General features: G+C 53.3%; 1 protein-coding gene across 5 annotated transcripts in view; it reads right to left on the minus strand.

The window, feature by feature from the left end:
• The window catches only part of RASGEF1A (RasGEF domain family member 1A), a 78,093-nt gene extending 60,380 nt beyond the window's left edge, over window positions 1-17,713 (minus strand). The window contains exons 1-2 of one of the 5 annotated variants that reach the window (XM_053585826.1): window positions 17,501-17,713; window positions 9,137-9,333 (exon numbers count right to left, since the gene is read on the minus strand). In XM_053585826.1, the coding sequence (XP_053441801.1) occupies window positions 9,137-9,148 (12 nt within the window). In that variant the 5' untranslated portion in view covers window positions 9,149-9,333; window positions 17,501-17,713. Of the gene's footprint in view, window positions 1-9,136; window positions 9,334-16,375; window positions 16,399-17,055; window positions 17,078-17,188; window positions 17,300-17,500 lie in introns of those variants that run through there. The other 4 variants (XM_053585827.1, XM_053585829.1, XM_053585831.1 and 1 more) reach the window with 4 other exon arrangements.
• Window positions 17,714-21,489: the final 3,776 nt, after the last annotated feature.

Below are 21,489 nucleotides of genomic sequence, written 5' to 3' on the forward strand. Positions count from 1 at the left end.
GCAGCTTACTAGGAAGATACCTCCCCTGCCCCAGCCCAGGCCACCCTGGCACATCTGGGGCCCAGGCCACCAAAGGCCCCATAGCTGGGGTTTCCCCCTATCCCCCAGCACCTCTCCTTGCTCTGTGTGGTGAACAGCACTTCCCAAAGCTACTGGCTCATCCTGGAAGTCCCCCCACATACCTCTCCATTTCCTCATCTGGACAACAGGGCAGCAGCAGTCCTGCCTGCCAGGGTTCTGACACCACCAGCTGAGTCAGCACACATGGGTCCCTCCCAGCACCAGGAACGGCCCTCTGAGGGTCAGCATTGTTATGCTAATGTGTCCCCCTGCACCGGAGCCTCAGCCCCCAGAGGAGACCCCAGCCCCCTGCAGGTGGTTTTCTTTCCACCTCAGATGTTGCCCACCTCCTTACTCCTGCCTGCCCGGAGCCCCCACTAATGACATCAGGTAATTGCCACTCCTTCTGGGCCTCAGTGAACTCTAAGGCTACTGTCCCACACCCTGCGGAGGTGCTCACTCCCCACCATGTCCTGGACTACACCTCCCAGCCCCTTCACCCTCCCCTCCTGATGAGCCACCTGCCCCACTGTACAACATGTGGACAGACAGGGTGCCACAGAGCCCAGAGTAGGGAAGCTCCAGTCAGGACTGTGTTGACCTTTAGGTCCTTTTCTGGACCTGCCCCTACAGCCCTCCTCAGCACCCCAGCCCTGGGTTTGGCCAGGGATCCCAGAGACAAGCTGGGGCCACCTTCTGGGTGCAAAGGGCTTGTCAAGGGCAGAGGGAGGGCAACAAGAAGCTGGTGGGCACCAGACCGGGGCTCCTGGACAGGAAGTGCAGCCCCAGCTGAGGAATGTGGTGCAGCTGTGCCCATCAGACTGCACCTCCCACTTAGGACTACCCTGGGTCTGAGGGTTGGGGCTCCTGGTCCCACTCCCTACATCTAACCCAGGATCCTGGGAGGCTGTGGAGCTCAGTGATTTTGCCAAGCATCAGGGCTGGTGGGAGAGAGCCACCCACTGAGTGCTCAGAGGTAGCAGTCTGTCCCGGGGCCTTCTCCATTCAACTGCCCCTTATACGTGGTAGAGGCACCTGCTTCCCTAGGCTGGGCAAGAACAGGAGCTGCCACCTGAGGCCCTTGGGGGAGCATTATCTCTGGACATGCAGTCTCTCCCAAGACCTCTCTGGCCCTGTGTAGGAGCAACCTACCCCTCACAGAGACCCCCTTCCCCAGGTTTGATGCCCATTGGCCAAATGGAAGGAGGGAAGCCAGGCAGTGATCACTCAGGCCCCACCATGGAACCTGGCATATTCCCCAGTGAGGGCTGGACTGCCTGGCTGGCACAAACCAGAGCACAGGGGTGAGGTCCAGGTCTATACAGACACCAGCCGTGGAGTTCTGGCGCACAGCTGACCCCCAAGAGACCCATTCCCTCTGTTACCCTCCCAGAGTCACAATACACACGGACACACTACAGTTCCAACACAGCTCATGATAAAGGTACCAGTTTAACTTACTTTGCTCAAAATTTCCCCCTTTCTAGAGGAAGAGCAGGACCCCAAGCTGTGTACTACCTCCTGGAGGCTGTGATCATTCCAAAGGGCTCTGGGGATGGCCAGACTGGGTCTGGGCCCATCTGACCCTTGGCACTATGTGACCCCTGAAGGGTTTCTCAACCTTTCTGAGCAGGACTGGAGGAGAACCCTGCCTCAGGGCTCTGTGGGGGGTGAACAGAGCTCACAGGAGAGCACCTGGCCACCAAGCACCCCCAAAGTGCCATGCCCATCCCTCTGTCCCACTCATCCCTCTGTCCCACTCTATTCTCTCTCCTCCCTTTTCTTAACCTGAAGTCAGGAATCATTTGTCAAATGATCCATTGAAAGATATCCGCCAGGTACAATCTTATCTCTCACAGCATCTCCCAGACCCTAGTATAGTTTCGCCTGAGGCAGGAAGAATGATGCCAAGGAGGGATGTCAGCCCAGAGGGCCCTGGAAACCCTTCCAAGCTCCCGGATTCCTGAATGCCAATTATGGGAAGTCTGATGCATCTGTGCTCTGAGAATCTGGGCCCAGTGACACCAAGTAACATTCATGTGAGCTGAGAGCGTATGGGTGACAGTTGGAGATGGGCCAGAGTAGGTCCCCAGCCCTGGCTTAGGCCAGCCACTGGTTTCCCACAGAGGCCCAAGACCACAGCCCCTGATGACCATCCCATGGTATAGTAGATGCTATTTGGGGGAGATTTCTGCACCATGATTCTGTGGCTGGTGCTCTTGGCCAAATGCCACTCTACTGACACCAAAGAAAATATGATGAAAGGTTAAGCTTTGGGTTGAACCTGAAGGTTCCCTACATAGTGAAGACACCCCTCAGAAGTGGCCACTTTTGGGCAGTGCCTATGGCTCAGTAGGTAGAGCACCAGCCCCATATACCAAGGGTGGTGGGTTCAAACCCGGCCCCTGCCAAATTGCAACAAAAAAAATAGCCGGGCATTATGGCAGACACATGTTATCCCAGCTACTCGGGAGGCTGAGGCAAGAGAATCGCTTAAGCCCAGGAGTTGGAGGTTGCTGTGAGCTATGTGATGCTACGGCACTCTACCAAGGGTGGTAAGTGAGACTCTGTCTCTACAAAAAAAAAAAAAAAAAAAGAAGTGGGGCCACACTTAGTGTCAGGTGGACAGCATTGATGTGGTGGCCCACTCCCAAGCCCCAAGCCATTGATTACCAGATGCATACACAGGCCTCTAGTGTGGGAAACACCCAGCACCCCACCAAACTCACTGTCCTGGTGGACCCTGGTGGCCAGCATCAAGGAGCCGGCCTGGCATCTGGCAGTGCTCAGTGGGCTCAGAACTGTACTGTGGTCTGGAAAAGTCCCAGAACAAATAGGAAGAGTCTTAATCTTGCCTTGGCCTGAACCCTGGGGTTCTGAGACTTTTGCAGGCATCAGAATCCCCAGTGGGCTTATAGAAAAATGTACTGCTTCCCCTCCCTCCCTCCCCACGCTGAGGTCTGAGCGGGCACTAACCAGTCCCAGGTGATGCTGATGCCGATGCTGCTCGTCCTAGGACTCCACTTCGAGAACCACTGATCTAAAATCACATCTGGGCAAGGGCCTGGGTAGCAGAAGTGAAGAGGCATGCTCCATGCCCCACCTGGACCCTGCCTAAAGAAGCCTCGAGGTCAGCAGAGCCCAGGCCAGGGCAGCTGAAGGTGGCCTGAAGAAGGTGGCATCAGGTAAGAGTGACATGGCATGGGAGAACATTCCAGTCTCATGGGTTTGCCAAGCACTCACTTGGCAATGCCCCATAGAAACCCATAGAAAAACTCCCCTCCCTAGAACAGAGAGAATTGAAGGTCTATAAAACCCCCCAATCCTCTAACAGAGAGAGAGCCAAGAGAGCTCTCATGTGTGGATTCTGTCCCTAGAACCCCATCTATATGGGTTCTTCTGGCCAATGACATCAGAGAATGCTGCTTACTCTCCATGCCCCATCCCCACACCAACCCATCTATAGGCCATGGCCTCACCAGACCCCAAGGGCATAGCAGTGTAGAGGCAGGGTTCAGATCCCCAAACGCCAGCCTGGACCATGTGGATGCTGAGCTGGATCTGGAGCCCAGAGGCCCTGCAGACAGGTATCCAGCTCCCAGCTGTACCCCTGCCCCTGGCCTGGGCTCAGGACCAGCATCTCTTTGGTGGGGAACTCTTGAGAACAGCAACTGTCTGCAGACTCAGAGAAGCTGTCTGAGGTTCCCTATATTTTCAACCATGCAAAAGTGCCTCTTTGGTTTCCAATGTGGGGCTGTTGGGGCCACAGGCTAGGCCTTCAGCCTCTCCTCTGACCTTCTTTCCTAACACAGATGACTCATATCCATGCATGGACAGGGAAAGACTGGACGGCTAGAATGTCTCCCCACCAACATCCCAGGCAGGTCTCACACCACCCAAACCCTTTACTAGCCTCCTAAATGTGAAGGCATTTCTACTACAACAGGACCCAGAATTCTTGGAAGAAAACCTCCCCAGCTTAAAGGTCACCCAATACACCAGGGCCAATGAGAAAAACAGCTCAGGTGACCACCCCCCACGTGTGGGACACTGCCATGTCACAACCTGGATCAACAAGCACATAAACATCAGCACAAAGAACAAGGAATGTTCATTTTCCCAGGCAAGGGAATACTACAGTAACTACAGAAGGTGAAAAAGACAATCTGGCAGAAAGGAGTGTGGGTGGGTGAGGCTCCATTTGCATGGAGACCAGCGCAAATGTACAAAGCTTAGTGAAACCTCATGAGGTTTGTGAAGTATGATAATAATGATCGCATGGTTTTGTAGGGTGATGTCCTTTGTTTGTTTGTTAGTTATAGAGATCCACACCCAAAGTATATAGGGGCAAATGACTGAGGTCAGGGGAAGGATTTAAATACTTCAGCCCAAAGGAAAAAAAAAAGAAAAGAGAATGAAAGGAAGAGAAAAGGAAAGGTAACAGAAAGGGAAGAGGGAAGGGGGGAAGGAAGAAAGGGAGAGAGGAAGGAGAAAAAGAAAAGAGGAAGGAAAAGAGAGGGACAAAATGAGTAAATACAGCAAGCCAGAAAATTCTAAGTGCTGGATCCCAGTAATTGGTATGTCGAGGTTTTGTGCTCTTTTTTTCTTTGCCTTTCGGAATGTTTAAAAATTTTAGTTGGGCACAGCAGCTCATGCCTATAATCACAGCACTCTCGGAGGCTGAGGCAGTTGGATTCCCTGAGCTCAGAAGTTCAAGATGACCCTCAGCAAGAGTGAAACCCCATCTCTACTAAAAAGAGAAAAAAACTCAGGCTCAGCACCTGTAGCTCAGTGGTTAGAGCGCTGGCCACATGCACTAGGGCTGGTGGATTCGAGTCCTACCCGGGCCTGCTAAACAACAATGACAAATACAACAAAGAATTAGCTGGGCGTGTGGTGGGTGCCTGTAGTCCCAGCTACTTGGGAGGTTGAGGCAAGAGTATCACTTGAGCCCAAGAGTTTGAGGTTGCTGTGAGCTGTGAAGCCACCGAGGGAGACATAGTGAGACTCTGTCTCAAAAAATAAATAAATAAAATAAAAAGAGAAAAAAACTAGCTGGCATTGTGACCAGCACCTATAGTTCTAGCTACTTGGGAGGCTGAGGCAAGAGGATCACTTGAGCCCAGAGTTTGAGGTTGCTGAGCTACAACACCATGGCATTCTACTGAGGGCAACAGAGTGAGACTCTGTCTCAAAAAAAAAAAAAAAAGAAAGAAAAAAAATTTTTCCGAATTAGAGTTAAATTTAAAACATGAGACCAGGCATGGATTTCCAGCACTTTCAGAGGCCACAGTAGGAAGAGCCGCTTGAGCCCAGGAGTTCAAGACCAGTCTGAGAAACATGGTCTGTAAAAAGAAAATTTTAATTAGCTGGGTGCGGTGGTATGCACCTACGGTCCCAACTAGTCAGGACACTGAGGCAAGAGGATCACTTAAGCCCAAGAGATTGAGGTTGCTGTGAGCTGTGATGCCATAGCACTCTACCAAGGGCAACATAATGAGATTCTGTCTCAAAAAAGAAGGAAAGAAAAGAAACAAAACCATATGCCTATGAGAAGAACACATGAGAATTTCTTTGTACTTCATAGTAGATGTTTTTCTGTTTAAATTCCATGAAATTACTTACAGTCGACCATTTATGACCTATGGAAACAATCACTTCACAGGGCTCACACCTAATGTGTATGTTACAAAACCCTAAATCATTAAAAAAAAAAAAAAAGATAGCTCTGCTACATAAATTTTAAAAGATCTACGTGGCAAAAATCATAACATATGAACTGAAAGCAATAAATTGAGAAAAACATTTGCAACTCATCCTCTAAAGCAATGATTTTCATCTGGTATGTAGTGAGAGGACTTTAGGTGTGCCGTGAAAATTTTTAAAGATCATTAATTAAATTATTTTCAAAAAGAAGTTCAAAGCACAGTAAGTATATTCTTTTCTTCTGCTTTTTTTTTTTTTTTTTGTGGTTTTTGGCCGGGGCTGGGTTTGAACCCACCACCTCCGGCATATGGGACCGGCGCCCTACTCCTTGAGCCACAGGCGCTGCCCCTGCTCTTTTTTTTTAATCAACATAATTTAAGTGTGCCGTGAAAGTTTAACTATAGGTTCAAGTGTGTCGTGAGATAAAAAGGGTTGAAAAACACTGCTAAAGGTATCAGTTTCCTCCACATAGAGAATGAATCAACAAGAAAATTACCAATACCCAACAGAGATACTACGTTAAAAATACAAACACCAGAAAATACAAGTTGATCTTACACAAAGATGCTCCTATTCGTTTATAATAAGAGAAATACTTAGGGACGGGGGCAAGGAGATACCATCTCTTACCCGTCAAATTGGCAAGGGAAACGTCTGCGGAACTGTGGCTCTCGTGCATAGCAAATAAAAGTAGAAATCAGTACAGCAGTGGAGTACAGTTTGGAAGATCTATCAAAATGACAAAGGCACCCCCATTTCACCCTGTTAAAAACAGCAAGGCCATGCTGTGTGCACCAAGGTAGGCGGCTCTGAGATGCCCAAGACACAGCCATCTACCCACAGGAGTAATGTGCTACACTGTCTATGCCTAGACCTGTGGAAGGGGACAAAGGTAACCCGCGCATCCTGGGATGGGCCCCTTTTACCTTTCAAAGGCTGTTATAATAAATGCAATGCTACACTTTGTAAACTGAAGAAAGACAGGGGGGCTCTGGGCTAGGGTCCCGGCCTTGCCACAAATCTGCCCTACCTTAGACATGTCCCTTCCCTGGCTGTGATGTGCCACCTCTCATGATGTGCCACCACTCATCTGAGGATGAGGCTTCTCTCTCCAAGTTTCTGTAGCCCTGGGGTATTCAGCCCTGCCTCTTCCAGCAGCTTCCAGGGGTGAAGCAGATGGAAGGCTGCCTCGCTGGCCTGTTTCCATGGCAGCAGAAGGACCGAGAGCCACGCCAGTTCTGCCACCCACTCCCTGAATGCTGAGCTAATTCTCCCTTGAAGCGTCACACGGGGGATCTGCAGTTTTCTACCAACCCTTTGGTTCTAGGACACCCACCACAGGCTCTAACCCAGCACCATGTCCAGCCCTGATTGATGGAGGGCCTGGCGCTTCAGAAGGACTGGCCTAAACTGAGAGTCCTGTCCTGGACACCAGCCTGGTACCCTAGGCCTCCCCAAGTGGCCTCAGACCCCCACGCCAACTCTCTTGCCCCCACCTCTCCCTGCACTTTGCCCTTCTGGGCCACACTGACAGGCCACCCACCCGCCATCTACCATTTATTGAGCACATATGATGTCCAGGTCCTGCTCTGAGAGCTCTAGGGTTATTTCTCATAACTGTCCTAAGAGGACCAACTGTTAGGATCCACAGGGAGCGCGGGGTGTTGGGCAGTTAAATAGGAAGTGAGACAGACAGAGCCCCACTGGCACTTTCCAGGTCCCAGAGACCAGGTGGGCTTCAGCCCCCACACTCCCAGGACACCAGCCAGGCAGAGGCCATGGCGGGGGGCTCAGAAAAGCATGTAATGGAGACCACAGGACACCCAGCCAGGTCTGGGAGTGAGCGCAGGAGGGAGGCACTTACGAACAACAGCGTGGTTGCAGTCAGATGGCTGAGCCTTCAGATAAAGGAAACCAAAATGATCGCTGAGGGCAGCAACAGAAAGGTCACAAGGCTTTGGGAGAAGAGTTCTGGTGGAGGAGCCGGTAAGGAATGAGCCTGCAAAGAGGAGGGTGCTACTACAGGGAGAGCAGAACAAGAAGCAGCCACGGTGTGTGTGGGGGAGGGGGACAGAGCTCCAGCGGGGCTCCCATAGCTGTGCAGGGGCTATGGGAGGAAAGGTGAGGTGCACCAGGTCAGAGACCCAGAGTGGCCTTTCCTGAGTCTCTGCCTGCACAGAGACTCATGTGCCACATCTCTTGGCTTCTCAGGGAACCCCACACTCAGTGTAACTCCATGATTCTCAGCCCTTTCCCTTAAGCAGGTCTGGTTCCTGTCTGTCCTGGAGGAGGCAGGGCTCTCCCTATCAGGGCTCAGGACGTGTCAGGTGCAGACTGGCACACGCCTCAGCTGCTACCATCCACATGCAGACACAGATGAACCGTGAAGGTGGCATAAAAACTCAGGCTCATGTCCCCCAGCTTTCTTATCACGCCTATGTCTACCAGCACGTGTCCATCTCAGGGCCCGGCACTCACTATTCCCTCTGTAGAAGTCCTCAGTGACCAGATGTGCACTAAGCTTCCTCCCCTCCCTTCCTCCAGGGCCTTGCTCAAACATGGCCGTCCCACAGAGGCCACCCTAATCACCAGGCCAAATGGAAGCCCCCGGCACTCCCTCCCTCCATGAGTCATCACGCTCATTTTCTATCTATTTTCGGACCATGTCTGCACTCCCCAACCCATGCCTGGCACGCACCTCACATAGTAGATGGGAGGACGATCAGACACCTCTCCCCATGTCACATTGCCTTTCTCTGATGGCTTTGCCCAAGTCCATCTTTCAGGGAGGAGGTGAGAGTGAGAGGCAACCTAAAGCATGTCTCTCATGCAGCTCCACAGGTGCTGGTGATGTGGGAAGAGCAGACAGGCCTGGGCCCATGCCCTGGACTGGCCACTTCTTAGCTATTGGCTGCAAACATGGTCCTTAACCCCTTCAGGCATCGCCAATACACAAGTGACAATTTCCCCACCCACCTGGGCCCACTCTTGTCTAGCTGCACTTCCACATCAGGAGAGCAGCTCAAACTACTTGGGGCCCTGCTGCCAATACTGTGTTTGGTGGAGAAGAAGGAACGTTGGCCCCAGCTGGGAGGCAGAGGGCGGAGACCTCCTGTAGGTGCCATGGCCACCCCTCCCTTGTACCTCAGTCCCATTTGACCCACAGGCCTATCCTAGGAAGTGACATTCTCCTACCTGAGAGAGTAGGGGCCATCCCTTCCACCCCCCAGCCTCCTTGCTCTCCCCTAAGGCCAATGGCCACATGAGTTGCTGGACAATGATAGGGTCCCCTTTCTGAAGCAGGCCTGGGACATACACGTTCCCCAACGTGAGCCCTGTTGCTGTACCAAGCTGTTTACCATTTTCATACATGCAGTATCATGTCTGACTGTGGCCGAGCTTCCCTCTCCGGGGCTCGTGTGCCTTGCTCTGGCGGTGCCTGCTGGCCTAGGAACGGTGTACTCCTTAAGGACAGACTTCTGGGACCTCAGTCTGTTCCTCCTGCCACTGTCCAAGGCCTGGCAGACCAAGCAGTCAGTGCTTCTGGCCAAGGCACATGGCTGCAGCCTGGTGAGGGGATGGGACAAGTCCAAGAAAGGCATGTAGGCCTCCAAAGGTCACAGTCCAGATGCTCAGAGACCCCTTAGGGTCTTTCCCGGGGGAGAACTGTCTCCTCATTTACTATCCTAGGCAGAAGCCACACCTATACCAGGGGAAGCCAGGGGGGTGGGGTGTGAGCTCTCAGAAAGCCTGGGTCCCTGGGACCGCCTACACTGGTCATTGAGGATGAGGTAACCGAGGCACAGTTCAGTTTAAGTCAAATTAGCAGCCTGTGTCATCTAAGTAGGTGGGCAGGATTGATCTTGAGGTGAGGGAGTCCATGGGTGGGGGTTACCCCTGCTGGTCTGGCCTGTCAGGAGGCCTGAGGTCAGCGGCCAGGTTGGGTGAAGACATCCCTATGCCGCCTGCCTTCATCCTTCATGGCTGACCTGGTGCCCCATTTTCCCCAGGGACCCTTGCCACTCCACATCTGACACCAGAGAGGGCACAGGCCTTTCCTGCGGTAGCACTGCAGGCCACAGCAGGCGGATGGCCCCTTAGGAAGAAGGGCACCATGATGTGAACAGCAGGGAGCTTGGAGGGGTCTGGCAAACTCAGGTGGGCTGCTGGCTGGTGCTCTCAAGGGCTAACCTGCAGGCCCAGAACAACTCTGGCTTCCCGTATGCCACCCACACCTACATTGGCCCTCATCATCTGCCACACAGCACAGCCTCTCCATACCTGGTGGGCGGTGGGCTCTCTAGACAAACCCAAGTGCCACCAACCTGGAGCTGGCCTTCCTATGAAGCCAGGGAGAGTTCACTGGACATACCCCTCCTGCCCACCAGACCTGGGCAGGGTGCCTGGGGCTGGTGTAAAGGCCCCAGACCCCAGGTCAGTGCCCCTTGTCCAGCACTGTCCTCACTGGCCTTCCCTGGACAAACAGACAAGCTCTTGTGTGCCCCAAGAGCCAACACAGCCTTTGGTCCTGGGGCCCAGCAACAAGGAACACAGAGCAGACCCTAAAGGTACTGACAGTGTACCTGAGAAGATAGACCTGAGGGTGCATCTGAGCCCTCCAAGGACTGGCTGAGGAACGACAGGCAAAGCAGGTAGCCTCCTGCCTGGGAGAAGTGACAGTGTCCCCTGGAACCTGCTGCCGAGCCCACCCAGGCTCCCCAGTGCTGGGCATGCAGCAGCCACCCACACCTGCAACCTTCCCAGTAACCAACAGGCAGAGGCCAGACCCCAGCTCCTTGCCTCATAGGGAGGAAGACCATGTGTGCAGCTTACCCTCCAGAGCTGCCCGCTGACCAGGTGGCCTCACCTACAGCTGCACCTTTGGCCTCCTCCCACTTGGCATACTGCTTGCCTCTCCCGAACACGTCGCCTGAGCGCACACACACCCTCTTGAAACCCCTTCCATCAGAATCCCTCTCCCAGGTTCCAGGTCAGGGAACTGACCTAAGTCACAATCCTCAAAGGCATGGATGAGATGAGAGGACACGGGAAAGTACTCAGAATCCAGGTACAGGAAGATGACGGGAAGCACCAAAGAAATAATATGCCACCCGCTCCCCAAAGTGCTCCTTGGCACGGGGGAGAGACCTGGGCTCGAATTCTGCTTCTGCCTCTCTTCAGGCCCAGGGGCCTCAGCAATAAAACTAGTATAATGACAACAGCATCAAAAAAAGGCACTTAAATTATGTGTGAATTAAGTTAAGCCCTTAGGAGAGCAGGCCAGGCAGGGACCCTTCCCAGTACCTGAGCATGCACATGCTTACACAAAGCCCCTGCACACACGTGGCACACCCAGGCCCAAGCCCTGGCCCTCACCACCCTGCCAACCGTTCCCTCCCTTCTCCACTCTGCAGCCTCAGCCTGGCCTCGCATTGGTCCTGCCCGGGGAAGCCCTTCCCAGGTCTTTCCCCAACTGTGTCCCCGGTCAACTCACATAGGACAGCTCCTCATCTCAGTGCAACCTCAGGACATGTCTAGCGTCCTGCCCTTCAGGACTGAGAATAGTATGTGGACCTGGAGCCAAACCCTGGGATCTGCCCTGGCCAGAGAGCTGTTCCACAGCCCCAGGTCTTCACATGGGCACAGGCCACACAGCTCCTCAGACCTGGCCCTGGAAAAGCTGGGGATTGACGCTGTCAGGCACCACTGCGGGAAGGCTCCTGCAGGCCACAGGAGAACTGGCCACGAGTCCGCCTGAGGTGCCCGCCTCCCAGCATTTTCCCATTACTGGGGGCCACAGGGAGGGGGTACCTATACTGTGGTACACAGTCAGCAGGTACCATGTTTGTAGTGCTGTGATGGCAGCATACCATAAGCACCCCAAATATTTTTATCCTTTAATCCCAAGCTTTTTCTAATTCCCATAATTTCTACTTTGGTCTATAATTTAAACATGTGCTATAAATTTTCTAAATATTTTACTTTTTTAGAGTTCTTTTTGTTATTAATTTCTTTCATGTAGTCCGAAAACATGGTCTGAAGGAGTGTTGCTATGACATCCGGAGAGGTATTCGCACGGCCAGTTTGCCTGCAGCTTTCACAGAGGTGCTCATCAGACTTCTCCTGCTGGGAGCATCTCCCTGCCAGGCCCTGGCAACTCTGGGATGTGGCTCCAGCTGCCCTGGCCTTTCTGTGAGGAACAGCTCAGATCCCTGGCCAACCCTGCCAGCTCAGACCAGTGTCATCTGCTCCCCTAAGTCCTTGAGCACTCTTACTACCACTACCCCTGCTGGCCAGGTGATGTGGTCCAGGTGCCTGCAGGTCACCTCACAGCAGGTGCAACACGGTCCAGCTTGGTCAGATTCCCGGGGATATCCAGGCCAGAGGGGAGAGGGACACAGGGAATGGGAGGCCTTTTCCCCATAGTGGAGCTGAACAGTGCACAGTGTGGGCAGGACATGGGTTCCTCCCATAGGCAGCTGATGCTGACCTGTCCTAGCCTGGCCTAGAGGGGGGACTCCGCTCCTATCCAGGCCTGTGGGGACCACCCATTACTAACAACAATAATAAAACAAATAATTGACAGCCTCCTGCCTGCTATGAGTAATTAACTCATGAAAGCATCAAGGCACCTCCAGGAACTGCCTGAGCTCCTTCTATGTGAATCTCCAAACCCATCCAAGCCTAATCCTCCCAACTGGTCCACCTGCCCAGCCTGCAGCCCTCTCTCCCTCCCCCCAGCTCTGGACAGCACCTAGGTCCTAGCAACCAGGGCAGGCCCCTGTCTCACCAGGCTGCAGAGCCCTCACCCAGCACCCACCCAGGGGTACACAGCATTACCGCAGAGGAAAACAGCCCAGAAAGACTTGTCCGGAGCTCAGTGACAGAAAGGGCTGGGCACAGGACCAGTCTGGAGGGAAGTCTCAGGCAGGAAAGATCTGGGGCTCTTAGTCTAGATTTCTACAGTGACAAAATACAGCTCCTCATCCTGGGAAATGTCTGGGGCCAAGGCTGGGCACATCCCCCTACTCCAAGTAGGAAGCCTCCCTGGCCTGCTCCATGCCCCAGCTGTGGCTGGGATCCAGGCCACACCCAGATGGAATCCAGGCTAAGTGACATTCACTTCGGGTGGGTCTGGGGAGAGCCCTGCTGGCAGAAGGTGGGGGAGGGTCCACCAGATTTGGACAGCCTTGATGGGGGTGGGAAAACAGGCTTTGCTAACAAACCCATCAGAATGCACCCCCTCCCAGCCCTCTCAGCTTCTGGGTGAGCCAGCCTCCTCCACGGAAGCTACTCTTTGTTAACAGTGTTGCCACGGCAACTGAATCCAGGGAGAACTCTCTCTTCAAGGTAGAGTCTAAGGGTGACACTTGGAGAAACGGGAGTGGTGGTAACAAGAAGCAGGTTGCTGGCCTCCCATCCCTGCCCCACTCTTCCTTCCTAACAGGAAGGAAGACTGTTGGACAACCAACCGCCTTGCCTATCCCAGAGCTTTCAGATCTGCTCCCCTCTCCTCTCCCTGGAGGGATGGCTGCAGCATCACCCAAGCACCTCCGCACACGCTCCAGAGATCTGTGCCTCTGCCCACCATGCACAGCGTTCAGAGACTACACACATCCCACGAATGCTTGCTGAGTCCAGCAGCTGGGGCCAACAGGCTTGATGTAGACAGGACTGTAAGGGGTCACAGACAAGTACCTCAGGGGCAGCATACTGCAAAGAGGCCCCTCTTCTGGCACCCTACACAGCAGGAAGGTGGGGGAAGTCATTCCCAGAAGGCTAGGAGCCAACTTGGAGGAGGGTCCCAGGAGAGGCCAAGTCCAAGTTCAAGTCCAAGTCCCACTCCCGAGTGGGGAAAGAGACTCCAGGGGAAGGAAGTTGCTGCAACTGTCCAGACCAGGGAGTGGCATCCTAGCCCATAGAGGTGGCAGTGTGCAGCGAGAGGTGGAGAGGTTAAGAGAGAGGTCAAACTGACTACCCATCTGTTTTGGATGTAGTGCTTGGTAGCCCAGGAGTCATGCTACAGGCACACATATTCCAGAGCCAGAGGACAGGCTAGGGTTGACAGGAGTTGGGAATGGATTAGCACCAAGAAGGACAGAAGCTATGGCTGGGGAGGGTGCTTGGACCTAGACCCTGAGGAAGAGAGACACTGAATATTCCTGGACACAGGAGGCCTGCAGGAAGGCCAGAGGACCAGAAGGAGAACCAGGGGCCAACCAAACCTGGGAGACAGGCGCCTAGGAGTGGGGCCAGTGGATGTTCACATCCTCTCCGGAAGGTTTCCCTAAGCAGAAGGGGGTGCATGCCAGGTTGGCATGGGCTTGGAGTGGGTGAGAGGCAATAACATGGAGGGAGCAAGCAGAGGACACATCTTCACCACCAGCACAGGCAAGTGGGGGGGTGGCCAGGCAAAGTTTGTGTTTTCAAGATGGGGGAAGCTTTATGCAAATAACATCACCACTGAGGTCCATCACCTGTCCACCAGGCAGCAACACCTGTGCATCCCACACATGAAGTACCCACCCCAGGCTGCCCAGTCTGGAGTCAGGGAGACTCCCCGAGGCCCCGGGCTCGTATCTCTCTTCCTCAAACTGGTACTGGCCTCTGTCCGGCCCAGGGCAGACCTAGTGGTTGGGAGGGAGAGTACAGGCTCTGTTCTCCTGCCCTCTGTCAACATCCCAGTACTTAGAGGCGCCTGAGGAGCTTTTGTGTCAAATGTATAGACTTTTCCTTTTTAGGTAACACTATGTTGTTACCTAGGCTGGTCTGGAACTCCTGGCCTCAAGTGATCCTCCCACTTCAGCCTCCTGAAATGCTGGGATTGCAGGCAAGAGACCTCATGCCCAGCCATTTCCATGCCAAATGAATGAGGTATAGAGAAGCCTCCCAGGGCAGGACCACAGGGCGTTCCCCTGAATCATGTCCAAAAGTGCCAAGGGTTCTTAGGAGCCACTTTTGCAGAGCATTCAGACACCTGAGGCCATGTGACTGCTCACTCCCTATTTAACGGCCCAACACCCCATGCTCCCTGTGGATCCTAACAGTCAGTCCTCTCAAGCCCTCTCTCTATAGCACCTGGGGCAGCCACTGCCAGCTGTCCCAGGAGGTGAGTCTCTGAGGCTGAGCCCTCCCACACTCTGAGCAGGCCAGGCCGCCAAAGGGCTTTCTAGCTTCCTTCACTCAGCTGATCTTCCCGAACACGACTCTGAGTTGTTAGATGGGAACTTCCTGGTGTCCTTGGTGTCTGAAGGGGCTCGTAGCAGCAGCCCACTCTGAATTCGCTTACACACACCCACAGCCTGGGGACTGGGTGAGAGGGACACACCACCCGGGAAGAGGGTAACTAGTGCTCCCCAGGCCTCTAAGGGCAAGGGGTCCTGCTGGTGACAGTAGGTGTCAGAGGCCCTCCCCATGGCTGTGGGCCCACTGCTACCACTTCAGCGCCTCCCCCCACAAGCACCCTCACTAAGTAAACACTCATCTGCAGGAAGGAGGTGGGCAAGGAGGGCAAAGGAACCCAGAAGCAGCCAGGAGTGGGTGGGAGTTACAGGAGGCAGATTTCTGCTCAGCATTTGGAAGCTCTCAGAGAAAAACAGCCAGAGCAGACCAGGGCTGAAGCAGATGGCCTTGGGAGGGAAAAAGGGAGGGAGAAGAGGGGGGATCCCTTGAGGGGGGCAGGGAGGGATTTGGGAGATGCCCCAAGTCTCCCTCCCCTCACCCAGCTGCACCTCTAGAACCCATCCCCAGCAGCCCAGAGCCCCCTTCTGGAGTGGGGTAGACATCAACCCACCTAGCCTCCGAGCCCTGCCTGGACACAGCACCTTCATTTGACCTACTGGACAAACCCAGCTTCTGTGAAACACAGTTCTGGGGCTAAAAACCAAAGACCAAACAAAGCTATCCAGTCCTGCCCCTGCGCACTCTACAGGTGGGGAGGCGGCCAGCCACAGGCCACACCCAGGTATCCCTCCTCCATGGTGGGTCTGTTCCTGCCCTGGCTGAGCCCCCTCACTGCCTGGGAGCCACTTGTGCAGCGCTGCCCTCCCCACCCAGCCTGGGCCCCTGCCACTGCCCAGCACAAATGCTATGTGTGACAGGCATTTCTCCCTCCTCCTCCTCCTTTGCCTGCAGTTGCTAAGTTACACCAAAAAACCCCTCTGCTCTGTGTGAACTGTTCCATTTCCACAATTTGCCAGGTGGAAGGGAGCCATCAGGCTGGCAGCTTGAAGATGCCTCCCAGAGAAAAACAAAGTCACTGGCTGGCTTTGGGGGCCCAAGTCACACCTGGAGACACCTGCTTGGGCTCCCAAACCTGGGGAGACCATGTGCAGGAGTACGAAGCTTCTGCACTTCACAGAGAAGCCTGAGGATGGCATATTGTTCACTTCTCAGGGGCAGGGCCTCCAGCTGGGTCACTACAGCCCGAAACCCCAAGAACAAAGGCTGGAGGGGCAGGGAACCCACCCACCAGTCCAGGGTCTCATCTTCCTGGACCGAGGTTCTCGAGCAAAGTGTTACTGGATATCACAGAGGAAATGCCTTCAGAAGTAATCAATACCATGGGGTCAGTCCACAGATGGGGAAACTGAGTCATGGAGAGGCCCACCTGTGCTTCACAAGCCAAGATCAGTGGTCTCCTGGCTCCTTGGCCCTCTGCTCACAACAGACAGGGCCTGCTGCTTTGCTCTCCAGGACCCGTGCCCCAGCAGAGAAGAGGCAGGAGCTAGGACTGGAGAAGACTGCTGGGGAAAACTGCATCCAGAGGATGGTGGGAGAGTCCTAGAGGACACAGCAAACAAGGCCCTCCCTCCCTGAGATTCCTCTGCTGGCCAACCTGACTCCAGGTGCCTGGGCTCTGGGGCAGGTGGCCATCTGGACCCTTTCCTTGCTCTTACAGCGGGAGAAGACTGACCGCAGTGGGGAGCGTGAACCCGAGGGGGGAGGGGGCGGGGCTCACTGCCCTGAGCAGGGAAGGAGGGAGCCCTGGCCATCACCAGGTCTCAGCCCCCATGTGGCTCCCAAAAGGCTGGCCGCTGCACAGGTCCAGAGGCAGTCAAAAATGCAAGGGGCAGAGACCTGCCAGCGCATCCCTCCCACACAGCAGGAGACCCTCCTCCACTCACAGACGCTCAGACCAGAATCAGCTAGCTGCACCTGCCTCTGTCCCTGTGCTGGGTAGGCCAGGGCAAAGAGAGCACGGACCTTCAAATGACCCTTGCCCACGGGGCAGAGGAGGACACCTTGCCATGTCCGCTAAAATGCAGAGCTCACGCCCAAATTCCTTACCAAACAGCAACGGCGTGAGATGCCACCGCGGGCCCCAGAATGCAGAAGAGCAAATGGAAACTTCCAACTGCGCAGCCCCAAGCTCCTCGGATTTCCCAGCCCCCTCCCCCCACCCCAAGCCCGGAGCACGGACCTGCCCGCGGTGCCCACGCCCGCCTGCCGCGTGCGCTCCCAGCCATGCCCGGCCCGGGGTGCAGGGGGTCCCGGCGCCGTCCAGCCCGGGGCGGAGTTCTCAGCAACTCCACGCGGGGGATCCTGGACGCCCTCCCCTGTGCGCGTCCCCCGACCCGCGCTATCAGGCTGCTCCCCGCCCCACGACGGCCGCTCCGGGCGGGACCCCGGGCCCGCGCACGCCTCACCTTCCCGGCGCCGGCGATCGGAGGGGACGCCCGTGGGAGGGAAGGAGGGAGGAACCGGGGGACCGAGGGTCGCGGCCGCTGCCTACCTCTGTCCGGGCCAGCGTCACTCCCGCGTCGCCCTCTCGCCGCAGTCGGGCCCTGAGCAGCGCGCGGCCGGCGCCGGCGGCGGCTCATGCTCGGCGCCCGGGCCCGCGGCCGCCCCCGCGCTGCGCCAGCTGCGGGCAGAACAGCTCCCTCCGCAGCCGGAGCCGGGGAGCGCGAGCGAGCGAGCGCCGAGCGGGCACGGAGCGGGCGAGCACGAGAGCGCGGGGAGCGGGCGGGCGCGGGGCGAGGAGCAAGGGAGGGAGCGGGGCGAAGGTGCAGGGAGAGGTAGCGCGTGGGGCGGAGGGGGCGGGCCAACATTTGGAGTGAAAAAGGATAAGGCGACAAACAACCCAACCTTATTTAAAAGGCACTCTGGGAACTCCAGAAAGCTGCCAAAATTGTTATCAGTGACCTCTGACAGTGACAGCTTTTCCGTGGGCGAATCCTGGTCCTTTAAGTAATTTTCCCCAACCATCGCAATCACCCTTTAAGGCTGGTGTTGTTTTTGTTCCCATTGGACAGATTAGTAAACTGACGCTCAGAGAGGTGAAGTGACCCTGCGGGATCTCACTGGTAAGGGGCAGAGCCAAGACCCAAAGCCATCTTGAAAGATAACATAGAACCTATTTCTCCAGAACCATTAGGAGGAGGACCCAGATCTTCTGATTTTCAGTGGAACCTCTTGTCTTTCTGAAGGGGCTCCCCTGTCATCTGACATCCCTGGGGGTCAGGAGTGGCTCTTGCAAGCAGACTCAGGCCAGTGTGGGACAGGTCTGAAACCAGGAAGCCCACAAGGTGGACGGGTCTGTGTAGAAGAACGGGGAGGACCCCCACAACGCACCTGGATGAGATTGAGGACTTTCACATTCAGTACATATTTCTTTTTTTTTTTTTTTGTAGAGACAGAGTTTCACTTTATGGCCCTCGGTAGAGTGCCATGGCATCACTCAGCTCACAGCAACCTCCAACTCCTGGGCTTAAGCGATTCTCTCGCCTCAGCCTCCCGAGTAGCTGGGACTACAGGCACCCGCCACAAGGCCCGGCCATTTTTTTGTTGCAGTTCGGCAGGGGGGCCGGGTTTGAACCTGTCACCCTCGGTACATGGGGCCGGCGCCTCACCGAGTGAGCCACAGGCGCCGCCCTCAGTACATATTTCTTGAACACCCTCTATATGCCAGGTGTTTGGCTGGGCCCTGGGATACAGCTGTGAATGTTGCTTTCTGGTTGGAATTTGCATTCTTCTGGAAAGTAGGCAGTGAGTAAAAACACAAGAAAATGTGTCATATGAGAAAAGCAAATCAGGGATAGGGAATAGAGAGCACAATTTGTCAATTTGTAGGGTGGGAGATTGTTTTTAATTTTTTTTTGAAAAGGGATCTGGCTCTGTTGCCCAAGCTGGAGTATGGTAGCTATTCATAGATGCAGTTAGCGCACGCTACAACCTTGGGTAATCAAGCCCAAATTTTTTTATGTTGTTAATGAAATGGATCTTGTATTCTGTCAACTCCTGAGAAAAGGTGACTTAAAATCTCCAATATGACCCGAAACTGGAAACAACTCAAAACCCTTCAGTAGGTTAAGCAAATTGTGGTATATCCATACAATGGAATACTACCAAGCAATAAAAAAGAACAAGCCCTGCGACGCCTGTGGCTCAGTCGTAGGGCGCGGCCCCATATACCGAGGGTGACAGGTTCAAACCCGGCCCCGGCCAAACTGCAACCAAAAAATGGCCGGACGCTGTGGCAGGCACCTGTAGTCCCAGCTACTCAGGAGGCTGAGGCGAGAGAATCGCTTAAGCCCAGGAGTTGGAGGTTGCTGTGAGCTGTGTGAGGCCATGGCACTCTACCGAGGGCCATAAAGTGAGACTCTGTCTCTACAAAAAAAAAAAAAGAACAAGCCATTGTTAAATACAAGAACTTGAATGATTCTCACATACATTATATTAAGTGAAAGAAGTCAGACTGCACAGGTTCCATTCTGTATGATTCCATACAAAACATTCTAGAAAAGGCAAAACTTAGAGAACAGAGCAGTGTTTGCCAAGGATTGGTGGTAAGGGGATGGACTGAGTAGAAAATGGGGAAGATTTTAGGGGTAATGAAAGTGGTCTTGTTTGGGGGTGGGTACAATGTGCTGGTTTTATATACCATTTGAAATATTTCATCCCTCAGCGCCTGAGCTGGGGGGTTCATATCCAGCCCTGGCTGCCAAACAACAATGATGGCTGCAACCAAAAAATGGCTGGGAGTTGTGGTGGGCACCTGTAGTCCCAGCTACTTGGGAGGCGGAGGCAGGAGGATCGCTTGAGTCCAGGAGCTGGAGGTTGCTGTGAGCTATGATGCCACAGCACTCTACCCAGGGTGACAGCTTGAGGCTGTGTCTCAAAAAAAGAAAAGAAAAGAAATATTTCATTAAACTGGTTAACATAGCCTTCACCGCATTTTCTTAGTTATTATGTTAAGACATTTATATTCTACACTTAGTAAATTTAACATGTACCCTTGTAAAATGCACCATAGGTGTGGTCCTACCAATTACCCTCCCTCCGCCCACCCTCCACCATCCCCACCCCTCCCTCTCCTCTTTCCCCTTCTTCTTTGGGCTATAGTTGGGTTATAGGTTTCATATGAAAGCTATAAAGTGGTTTCATAATAGGGCTGAGTACATTGGACACTTTTTGTTCCTTCCTGAGATACTTTGCTAAGAAGAATATGTTCCAGCTCCATCCATGTAAATAAGAAAGAGGTAAAATCGCCATCTTTTTTAAGGCTGCATAATATTCCATGGTGTACATATACCACAATTTATTGATCCATTCATGGGTCAATGGGCACTTAGGCTTCTTCCATGACTTAGCAATTATGAATCGGGCTGCAGTAAAAATTCTGGAGCAAGTATCTTCGTTTTAAAGTGATTTTTGGTGTTCTGGATATATACCCCGTAGAAGAATTGAAGGATTGAATGGCAGGTCTATTTTTAGATCCCTAAGCAATCTCCAAACATCCTTCCAAAAGGAACATAATAGTTTGCATTCCCACCACCAGTGCAGAAATGTTCCCTTTTCTCCACATCCACGCCAACACCTCTGGTTTGGGGTTTTTGTGATGTGGGCTAACCCTACTAGGGATAGATGATATCTCAAAGTGGTTTTAATTTGCATTTCTCTGATGATTAAAGATGATGAGCATTTTTTCATGTGTCTGTAGGCCGTGCACCTGTCTTCTTCAGAGAAGTTTCTCTTCAAGTCCCTTGCCCACCCTGAGATGGGATCACTTGTTCTTTTCTTGCTAATACCTTTGAGTTCTGTGATCTGGTTATTAAACCTTTGTCGGAGACATAACCTGCAAATATCTTCTCCCATTCTGAGGGCTGTCTGCTTGCTTTACTTACTGTGCTTTTGGCTGTGCAGAAGCTTTTTAGTTTGATCAGATCCCAGTAATGTATTTTTGATGTTGCTTCAATTGCTGGGGGTTGGGGGTCTTCCTCATAAAATATTCGCCCAGACCGATTCCTTCAGGAGTTTTCCCTGCACTTTCTTATAATATTTTTATAGTTTCATGTCTTAAGTTTAAATCTTTTATCCAGTGAGAGTCTATCTTAGTTAATGGTAAAAGGTGTGGGTCCGGTTTCAGTCTTCTACAGGTCGCCAGCCAGTTCACCCAGCACCATTTGTAAAATAGGGAATCTTTTCCCCACTGAATGTTTTTAATTGGCTTGTCAAAGATCAAATAATGGTAAGTAGCTGGGTTCATCTCTTGGTTCTCTATTCTGTTCTATACATCTACCTCTCTGTTTTTTGTGCCAGTACCATGCAGTTTTGGTCACTATCAATTTATAGTATAATCTGAGGTCTAGTAACGTGATTCCTCCTGCTTTGTTTTTATTTCTAAGTAATGTCTTTGCTATTCAAGGTTTTTTCTGATTCCATATAAAATGAAGTATTATTTTTTTGAGATTTTTAAAGTATGACAGTGGAGCTTTAATAGGG

Source organism: Nycticebus coucang, chromosome 3 (assembly GCF_027406575.1).
Source record: "Nycticebus coucang isolate mNycCou1 chromosome 3, mNycCou1.pri, whole genome shotgun sequence".
In the NCBI taxonomy this organism is placed as follows: Eukaryota; Metazoa; Chordata; class Mammalia; order Primates; family Lorisidae; genus Nycticebus; species Nycticebus coucang.